The following is a 10,197-nucleotide window of genomic DNA, read 5'->3' as shown; positions in this document are numbered from 1 at the left end:
CTCTCTCTCTCTCTCTCTCTCTCTCTCTCTCTCTCTCTCTCTCTCTCTCTCTCTCTCTGGGTCTGTCTTTCTCTTTGTATGTATGTGTCTCTGGATGAGCATCTTTTAGCATCTTTTTCCCTCTTTGCCTCCCCGACCCCATCTCCCTGTGGGTCTCTTTCCCCTGGTTTCTCTTATTGGTTTTCTCTCTGCATCTCTGGTTTTGTTTTGTTTTCTTTCTCTCCATCTGTGTCGGGTTCTCTCTTGATTTCTGGAATTACATCCCCGCAGAATTTGCTCTTTCCAAATCTCTTGGCCTGTCCTTCTCTCGCTTTATTCTTCTGACCCTCCATGTGTCTCTCTGGCTCCATCCGTCCCTCTGCCCTCTGTCTGTCTGTCTGTCCACTAAGTACCTATCTATCTATGTAGCTACCTACCTAATCAACCTTCTGTCCATCCATCATCTATGTCTTAGTGCCTTCCTGCCTCCCTGTCTCTGCGTCCCCCCGACACCCACCCTCACTGCCGGACTCCCAAAGTGGCCCCTCTCTCTCGAAAGCATCAAACCCATCCTTCATTTCAGCCCAACTCCCCGTGAGAAGCCTGTGCTGGGGAGGTGATTTCCCCAGATCCCCCAGATTCCTCTGTGTGGCAGTGCGAGCCGTGAGAAACCGCACGCCTCCCGCCCCGCGCCGGCCACATTCCCCAGCAGCAGGGCCTCTGAGGGCTAGTGACAGGGTGTGTGGGCAGCCCTGTGCAGGCGGTGAGGTCTGGAAGCACACGCATGTGTTTGCAGGCTCGTGTCTGTGTGTCACGTCTGCATCCTGCTGGCCCGCAAGGGGAGAAGCTGTGTGTGCCTGTGGGCTGCAGGGACTGGTGCAGGCTGGGTCCTTTGAGGAGCTGGACACCCTAAGGTTTAGGTCTCTCCCCTCTGGGCCATAGTGGCGCTGACCACGAGTCAGTGTCCAGGGTGGGAGACTTGCTGGGTGTTGTACGCACACCATCTTATTCAGTTTTCTCAGCTCCCCATTAGCCTGGGATTGGGATAAGCTTGTTGGACAGATGGAGAAACAGTCCCAGAAAGGCTGAGTCATGTGTATCACTGTAAGCTTTGGAGCTCTTGGCTTTTCCAAGGCATCTTGCCGAATGGCCTTTCATTTGCTCTTCTCGGGACCGCAGCTTGGGTGAGGGGCAGGAGGTCGACTGGACAGATGAGAAGTGAAGGCCTAGAGTGGCTACGGGGCGTCTCCGTGGGTGCAGCGGTCTGAGGGTCAGGAAGAGGAGTCGAGTCTGCTTGCCAGGCTCCTGTTAGACCCGATCTAAAAGCCACAGGCATCGGCAGCCCCCTCTCCCTGCTTAGGCTGGGCTGGTTCCACAGCTGCCTCCCATCCCCCCTCAGAGGGCCGCCCTGCCCTGCCCTGCCCCACCCAGAATGGCAGGAGCAGCTGCCTCCTGCGACAAATGTCCTTGGTCTCAAAGCCACACTCTGCCCCTTTCTCCCGGAGCCTCGCATGGCACCATCACAGGGTCTGCCTCACGTGCTTCTCCTGTGTGCTGACCTGGACCCCCCATGACAGTCACCATTTCTGCGCCAGACACCTTGCTATGTGCTCTGTCACATGGAACCCCCCGGCCCACCCCATGGAACCAGTACCCTTGTCCCCTTTTGATAGAGGGGCCCTGAGCCGTCAGCCACTTGCCTGAGCTCACAGGGCAAGAACCTATGAGGTCAGGCCCCAAGGCTGAGCTCTCTCCCTTCAGGCCCCCAGCCGTACCCCAACCCCACTAGCAACCTCGCTGGTCCAGGTCTGGCCTCTGAATGGGAAGATGGACGGAGGCCTCAGAGACACGGAGGCTGGTCCAATCTCAGCCCTGAATCTCACCTGCCTCACCTGTCCACCAGAAACAAACCAAGGGCCGGGTGGCGAGGCCAGCTCTCCTTCAGAGCGCTCTGAACCCTGCCGCCCTGAGCCTGCGTTCACACAGCAGACACTGAACTGGGCTCCACTGTCAGGCAGCTCTACCCAGGGCGCTGGGGTCATGGCCGGGATGACACAGAGATTATTCCTGCTCTTGGTGGGGGCAGGGCACAGACACTGCCCGGAATGTCACAGTGATTAAGTCTGTGATCATACAGGGCGCTCTGTGCTACAAAGGAGAGGCCCAGAGTACAGAGACAGCAGGTGGCGAGGCTGCGGTGGGACGAGGGAGATGTAGTTCTAGAAGGAGCAGGAGGGGAGAAGAACATTCGTGTCACTCACAGGGCCTGGCTCTGCTGGTCAGACCCACGGGGAGCGGGTGTCCTCCTCCCCGCTCTGTCCCAGAGAGAGCTGAGCACCTTGATCAAGCCCCACCTGAAGCTTCTCTTTCCCTAGCTACACAATCATGTCTGCTGCCTGGTTGCTCTCCTCTAGCCTCGTCTGTGCCAGTGTCACTTCAAAAAGATGCAGCATCCAGAGTCCAGCCCAGGCCAGACCAGGACAGAGTGAGGCAGGGCCATCTCTCTCCTCCTTTGTTCGGGACACTATACCTCTATTAATGCCTCCTAGGCACACCTGAGCTTTAGGTCGCCTACAGTTGTAACCAGGAAGAATTCTAAATCGACCCCGACTTGCTCGCCTCACCAGGTGACCCAGGGCTCCTGCTCCCCCTGACACCTTCCTGGCGCCTCCAGACGCTAGCCTCCTCCCCCCCACCGAGCAAGCTCACCAAGAGTCCATTGTGCTGACTCCGAAGCTCGTTTGTGCCCATGGAACTTGTCAAAATAATTATGTCATGTAATTAAATATTACTTAAAATGATGAAATGTGTACACGAAAGGAGAGAGTTGTTTTCGGCTAGAAATAAGTCGACGGCTTTGAAAAGACTCCATACATACATTTTGCTTTAAAAAATTGCTGTTAAGTTAGATATCGGGGAGACCAATGTGAGAGTGTGGGTCACAGATGGGCGACCCCCGGTGCTGCATGCAACACACACATGGGTCTTTGCAGCCTTCCTGCACTTTAAAGAAACAGAAGCCGACAGCTGTAGACCTGTGGTTCTCAAAGTGAGTTCCCCACCGGCAGCATTGGCACCAGCCTGAAAACTGCAAAAAAACACAGATCTCCGACCCCAACCCAGACCTGCTAAGTCGGGGACTCTCAAGGTGGGCTCCCCAGCAACCTGAGTCTCCACAAGCCCCCAGGGGTTTTAATGCCCACTTAGGTCTGAGAACTTCCACTGTGGGGTAGCCCAGCCATCAGAGAGGTACATTGTGGGGGGCGAGGGAAGGCCCCACAGGCACCTGAAGAGCAGACTGGCACCCCAAAAAAAGGTGCTGTGCTCACATCCCATGTTGGTGAAAGGATGAAGAGAAGCCTGCTGTCAGGGCACCAGGATGGAGGGAATGGATGTGTAGGCCACGTCTTAGGTTCCCCACCTCTGTGGGCTTTGTCTGAGTGACACCCTGCCCCTGTACACAAGAGCCTCTGAGGGGAGCAGTCAGCAGTGCCCGCATTTTTCAGATGGGGGAACTGAGACTTGGAGCCATTAAGCCATCGGCCCAAGGTCTCGCAGCTAGCGAGTGGCCTGGCTCACCAGGGCCATGGCTCGGGGACCAGCCCTGGGTCTGGGGCTCCAGCACTGTCCTCTCCAGCCGTTGACCGTCTGTGGGTTTTCCGGCAGCTCTACCACGCCTGCAACGGGCCGGGCCTGTCAGTGCTGTGCTTCGTCCGTCACGACATCCTGGAGTACTTCAGCGTCTACGGGACGGCACTGAGCATGTGGGTCTCGTTGATGGGTGAGTGGCCACCCCTTGTCGCCCAGACCTACAGACGGGGCCCCGTTTCCCCCACCGTCCATGCCTGCCCACCCCAGGAAAAAGCCCAGCCCGCTGCCTGGGCACCCCCACCCCTCATCCCTGAGACCCTGCGCCCTCTCCTGGGCCTCAGAGCCGAGCTTAATCTATAAAAAAAGAATATGCAGCTCTTAAATGCCCCTTTCCCGTTTTCTGCATCTTTTAAAAATTAAACATTTAACAAAGGCTTGTTGTGACCAACCTGGCAGAGGCGAGCCCAGGAAGGAGTCAGGAGCCCTGGCCTCTGCCTTTCCCCGGGGAAAGCTTTGTTCACTGTTCAGTGTTCGTGCCCACCCCCACCCCCCAAGACCTTATTTTCACGCAGTTTCCAGCCCGGGTTTGTAGGCAGATGGATCGTTCAACCATGTCGTTCTGCAACCTTCTTCCCCTGACCGTTGTCTCGTGGCAATGTCAGGACACAGTCCCCACTACACGGGGCCTCCTGCTGTTTGATCAGGCCCTGTGGAGGACCCCGATCTTTCTCGTGTCTTGGTCCTAATGGTCCCCATGGAAGGGACCCATTCCCAGTCCCTCACACATTGACCTGTTTATTAAAGCAGCTTCCCACCAGCATTAATCCAAGCTGCTCTGTCCATGGAGAAGCAGCAGCCTGCCTTTCCTTGAGTGCCAGCTGGCATTCAGACCTTTGGATGAGCAGGCCAGGCCTTGGGGGCATGCTAGCAGAGGGACACCAGCCCACTTGGGCCCCTAAGGGGGAGCAGTGGCCACTCACCTCTCTCGGTTTCTCTCCCCAACCCCTCCAGCCCTGGCTGACTTTGACGAACCCAAGAGGTCGACTTTCGTGATGTTCGGTGTCCTGACCACTGCTGTGCGGATCTACCATGACCGCTGGGGCTACGGGGTGTACTCGGGCCCCATCGGCACAGCCGTCCTCATCATCACGGCTAAGTGGGTGTGTACGGTGTGCCCCTTCCCTGGCTGACCCCTCCCACCTGGGGTCTCCATGTACTGCCCTCCTCCTGGGTGGGCAGGCTGGACACGGCTTCGGTGAAATCACATAGAAACTGACCATCAGGCACCCCAGACACACAATGCCGGTTTGTAGCATGACTCTAACTCACAAGCTCTGGACCTAACCCAAGTTACTGAGCTTCTCTGCCTCAGTTTCCATATCCGTAAAGTGGGTGTTACAATAACAGTCCAGTACCCACCTCATAGAATTGGCTCAAAGATGAACTGAGATGATGCATCTTAAATACTGGAACAGAACCTGGCTTCTAATGTACCCAACAAATAGGGGGCATTATTATTATTATTATTATTATTATTAATTATTATTATTATTGAAGAGAATGGCTGCTTTTGAAATGCGATATCAATTGCAAATGGCCTGGGTTAATCCGGGAAGACTTCCTGGAGGAAGTGAGCCTTCAGCTTGGCTCTAATGAGAAAGGAGGGTGTAATATGAGGTTGACAGCAAAATAGAACTGCTCACGAATATTGAGGCAGCCTGAGCCGGAGTTCCCAACATTAATGGCCTCTTGCTGGACACCTGAGAGCCTGGCACCCACAGACCCTTTACATGTGGTCCTCAGGCCTCCCTGCACCCTCTGTTGTACCAAGCGCTCCTGGCTGCAAGGACCAAAACCCACTATTCACACGAGCCCAAGCGAAAGAGGGACGCTGCGGCAAGATGGCCCCAGGGCTGGCTCCTGGGACCCAGAAGCCGGGCAGGGGCTGAGCCTTGCAGGGAGCAGAGCCCAGGCCTGGAAGGGAAGAGGGGTCAGGTTGGGCAGGCCGTACAGGAGGTGCCCACCAACCCATTTCACGGACTGGGGAGGGCAAGTGACGTTCTGGTGGCGAGCTTTCTAAACAGCCCCCGCTCCTCCCTACACCCAGGAGTCGAGGGTTTACACCGACAGCAAGAGAAGAGACGGCGCATTTTTCCCACGCCACTCCAACGCAGGGAAGCAAAGCTGGCCCTGGGCTGACCCAGCAGGCCCCTCTGCGCTGCCTGTGAGCAGGGAGGAAGTGTGTTGGGTCTGGCTTGTCTGGACCCGAGGAAGGGCCAGGTTAAGGACCATGCTGGAATGCATAAACACAGAGAGCTCTGGGCTCAGACGATGCGCTGACTCCCCGGCAGGAAGCAGGATAAAGGCTCCTTGTTCTGGTCGGGAGGGCAGCAGCTCCTGCGGGTCTTGGCCAGCTCTCCATCTGGGCTGGAGTTTAATTAGCCAGAAAAGCGGTCACTCACAGTGTCCCCACAAAGCGCCATGGGGACTCCCATGGCCTTCAGGCTGTGGATCTGGCCACAGGAACTGAGAGAGCTACCTGGCTCCCTACATCTGGGGCTCAACTTGTGTTTTCTAGACCATTTAACGTGGAGTTTATTTTGGATTTTCAAGGGCAGTTGTTTCCTGGAAGGAGGGTGGATTTTTCTCCCTGAGGCTCATCCCTTCTTGAGCCAGGTCTGGGAACAGCAGTGCCCAGGGAGGGGAAGTGGAGAGGGGTGCGTGACAGGGCCAGGCCCAGGCGCGACCTTGGGCAGGTGCAGGGTTGGCCGGATGAGGGCTCCCTGGGCTGCAGGCACCATACCCAGGGTCACAATAGCCGCACCCACACGGTACCTGTGTGCGCCATGGCAGGTCCTGATTCGTCATTGGCCATGGCAAATTCTAGAAAACTGAAAACCAGACTTCATTTCATAATTCATTCGGTGGCGAAACCTGCCCTGACCTGGTGTGAGGTTCCCCAGGGCCTGCCTTGGTGTGTGCCAGCCTGTGGGTCTGCACGCTGCTGGTGCTCCCATGCTGCACAGTGTGTGGCTCTCACTTTGATCTGAAACACGTGCTCTCTGAAACACCCTGGCCCCAAGGGGCAGCGTTCTCGGGACACGCCCCTGCACCTTCCTCTTCTTTGCGGTGTATGTGAGCCCATCTTTCTAAACGTGCACACCTATTTGAGCCTCATGCTAAGTTTAAGCATTGATGTCTGAGAAGTAGCAGGTAACGTGCTGGTCAAGTTTGCCTAGTAAATAACATGGGTGTCCATTGACCATTGAAGCACCAAAGGCTCTCACAGACTACCACAAGGGCCCCCCTGTGGGCCATGCTAGCAGAAAGGCCCCACGCTCCACCCCCCCCCAGCCGTGAGCAGTCGCCGAGTCTTGTCCCCTTGGGGATCTACTCTAGCTGGGAGAGGGAAGCAAAAATGGGGGGGGGGGCCTTGTTACATCCCAAACAGGCAGGTGAGGGGTCCTCCAGGGGCCAAATGGCCCAAGGGCTCTCCAGCCCTGTCACCCATGCTGTGGGCTCCTGTGGGCATCTCCCAGAGCCCCATCTCCTACCTGAGGGTGACCTGGGTTCGAGTGCCAGGGGCCAGCTCTCCTTCCAGCTCAGGGCGGCTGTTTGCAGACGGGCACTGTGACCTAAGAGCTTTCTTGTCGTCACTGTCCCCGCAGCTGCAGAAGATGAAGGAGAAAAAAGGTCTGTACCCCGACAAGAGTGTCTACACCCAGCAGATAGGCCCTGGCCTCTGCTTCGGGGCCCTGGCCCTGATGCTGCGCTTCTTCTTCGAGGTACCCGGGTCTGGGGGATGCAGGGGGGAGGGGTGCNCCACAGTTTGCACTGAGCCCCACAAGTCAGCCAGCAGCCCTCCAGGCCGCTGCCTCCTGGCCCCATCTCTCCTGTAATTCACACAGGGCTCGGGCTCCCCGGAGAGTCACTGAAAGAAATTACTTCAAGCCCCCCATCTTAGCTCTGTTCAGCCCTCTGAAGCGCTTCTTTTGCTCCCCCATCTGTACATGCTTGGCACCCCCAGATGATCTTCCAGGTCACCTCCTCCAGGAAGGCCTCCAGGTGCCCCAGCACTTCGTTTTGGCTTCTCAGGTTGGGCTGGAGTCGTCTTCCCCAAGCCGTGGCCGCTCCTGGTTCAGGCTGCATCCTCAGCGACTCGAGGATCCTAGCATACAGTCAGTGCCCAATAAACAAAGGGGTGGATTTTGTCGGGCAGCTCCTGTGGCCAGGCCTCGTCGTCCTTCGGGAGTGAGGACGAGGTGTCCCCTCTACTCTCCCCAGGCAGAGCTCCCTGCCGGCTATGGGGTGGCCCTAGCCATCATCACCCACACACGTTGTCACCTGTGGGGCCCTGGCTGGGGAAAGGGCGCCATGGACACCTGGTCTTTAGAAGGAGGTTGTCTTTCCACCAGAGCTTTCTGAATGTCTGAGGAGGACCTTGGAAACCAGAAAACGGGAACATGTCTGCAGGAAGTAGAGGAGGGGTGTGGGAAAACAAGGTGGAAGACAGAAGCAGGCTGGGAAGGAGACGGGACGGGGTGGGGGAGGGGCACAGTGGGCCATGGGATGGCCAGCCCTGCCCTGCACAGCCAAGTGTCCAGAGTAGAGCTCAAAAGAACCCCACACATGGGCCAGCCCCTGTGAGGTGGGCCTCACCTGGCACCCGGAAGCCAGCCAGCATGGCCCGGAAGGCAGCCACCTCTACCACCTCCCCCAACGTCCTCCCTGTCCTCTGCTGCCACCCAGGGCCTGGGACCACAGAGCTGGAATCACACCCAACAGGCATTGGCCATCTTGGAGGTAGCCAGCTGGGCCCNGGCTGACGCGCCCCGCCCCGCCCCGCCCCGCCCCCGCAGGACTGGGATTACACCTATGTGCACAGCTTCTACCACTGCGCCCTGGCCATGTCCTTCATCCTGCTGCTGCCCAAGGTCAACAAGAAGGCTGGAGGCGCAGGGCCCCCGGCCAAACTGGACTGCTGCACCCTGTGCTGCGCCTGTATCTGACTTTGCACCCCCACCCACCCCGTCCTAGGCCTGGTGAGAGTCCTCCTGTCTTTCTCCAGCCCAGGGTGGCCAGGAGAAACTCTGTCCTATTCTGAGAGGCCCCTGGGGGTTGGGAAGCTCCCACTGTGTTGACTGCTCCTTGAGAACCCACCTACTAAGCTCCATGCTGGAAAGAAAAGACACTTCTCCCCCCTCCTAGGCCTCGGTCACGGCTGGTCGGCATGTCTGCAGAGTCCTGGAGCCAGCACCTGTCCTCTCCACCTCCCTAGCCCCAAAAGTCCCAGCCCGGTCCCCACCACAAAGGGGTCATGCCCAGCACCTGGTCCTGTGTCCTCCTGCACCACCTGTTTTCTTTTGGAAGCTGGCATCACCACTGCTGTCCTTTGCTCTCAGGCTCTGAGCATGCCCATTGAGGAAGCCAGGGCCAGCAGGGCCAGCTCTGTCCCTGGCCCAGGCCTGCCTGCTCCTTGGCCGTCTCTCCAGCTGGGTCCCTAAATCTATCCGTTTCAATGACAATAACCAATAAGAATCACCTTGCTTTATTGACCTTACGAGGAGCCCAAGTGAGCACCCGTTTCAGTCCTCTGAGCACTCTGCCCCGGCTTTCAGCCCTGCCCAGGGTTCCCCAGCGTGGGAAGGTGGCTCTGGGTGCAGGGACTTTGAGCAGAGGCCGATGACAGGCCCCAAAACTGGGCTCAGAGGGAGGTAAGCCTGCTCCTGTCCAGAGCCTGTCTGCACCGGGCCCCAGGGGGTGACGGGAGCTGGCCTCCCAGACATCACCTCACAAACCTGAGCCTCCCCACAGTCCATCCCACCCTGGCTTCCTGAATAATCCAGGCACATCTGTCAGGCAGGAAGTTACCTGCACCTGCCTGGGGCCTGTTTGTGTTTCCAGACCATGCAGTTACCCACATCCACTCCCACCGTGGGGGGCGGCCTGTTATTTGTCCCAAAGTCACCTCTTGCACACCTGAGAGGACTGAGAGAAAGCTGGCTCCAGCACCTGGGGCTGGGGACCAGGTGAATCCCTCTGCCAGGCCCCCCACCCCATCTGTCAGCCTGCCTAACTGGCCAGAGGCCGCGCATCTCAGGTCTGGACACCCACAGCCTGGCCCTGCCGCAGCAGCTTTCTGTCCCCACAACCTGTTAATGACAAAGCAGCCCACTCAGCTCCTCACATGGCGCCCGGGGTCCTTGCCAAGCCCGTTTTCCAGATGAGGAAGCTGAAACTCCACAGCTTTTGGGCCGTCCACCCAGGCGTGTCCCCATCACAGGGCCCTCCCCCACCTGGCTCTGCACTCCTGCGCGGAGGGGTGGGCAGGTGCTGCCCCCATCAGCTGCAGCTCTGGCTGGGGGTGGGGCGTGGGGGGCTGCAAGCTGGAAAGAGGGTGCATACTGGAAACAGTCTTTCCCTCTGTCCCCATCTTCCACCTGCACAAGGGGACATTCATATGTCACAGCACCAGGTTGTAAGGAAAGGGGACACTCTGGTGCTATACAGGGGACCCAGGGGGCATTGCTCCAGAAACAGGCATCTGCAAGGTGGCTGGCCCCTGCCCATCCCCTCCGTCCCCCGTTACTTCCTGCCCCTGCCCTCCCCCATCCTCCCAGCCCATCC

General features: G+C 58.0%; 1 protein-coding gene and 1 long non-coding RNA gene across 3 annotated transcripts in view; one reads left to right on the top strand and one right to left on the bottom strand.

Moving 5' to 3' along the window:
- The window catches only part of MYMK (myomaker, myoblast fusion factor), a 21,593-nt gene extending 11,434 nt beyond the window's left edge, over window positions 1-10,159 (top strand). The window contains exons 2-6 of one of the 2 annotated variants that reach the window (XM_019639489.1): window positions 3,646-3,760; window positions 4,582-4,730; window positions 7,239-7,355; window positions 8,430-8,612; window positions 8,779-10,159. In XM_019639489.1, coding sequence (XP_019495034.1) covers window positions 3,646-3,760; window positions 4,582-4,730; window positions 7,239-7,355; window positions 8,430-8,579 — 531 coding nt within the window. In that variant the 3' untranslated portion in view covers window positions 8,580-8,612; window positions 8,779-10,159. Of the gene's footprint in view, window positions 1-3,645; window positions 3,761-4,581; window positions 4,731-7,238; window positions 7,356-8,429 lie in introns of both variants that reach the window. The other variant, XM_019639479.1, reaches the window with a different exon arrangement.
- On the bottom strand, window positions 2,974-7,232 carry LOC109381137 (uncharacterized). The gene is made up of 3 exons (XR_002123644.1): window positions 7,125-7,232; window positions 6,406-6,461; window positions 2,974-3,722 (listed from the first exon to the last, which is right to left on the bottom strand). It is a non-coding gene; the product is annotated as an uncharacterized LOC109381137 (long non-coding RNA).
- Window positions 10,160-10,197: the final 38 nt, after the last annotated feature.

The sequence above is a fragment of the Hipposideros armiger genome, unplaced genomic scaffold, assembly GCF_001890085.2.
Source record: "Hipposideros armiger isolate ML-2016 unplaced genomic scaffold, ASM189008v1 scaffold_3, whole genome shotgun sequence".
NCBI lineage: Eukaryota > Metazoa > Chordata > Mammalia > Chiroptera > Hipposideridae > Hipposideros > Hipposideros armiger.
This window is presented reverse-complemented; position numbering and strand designations above follow the sequence as displayed.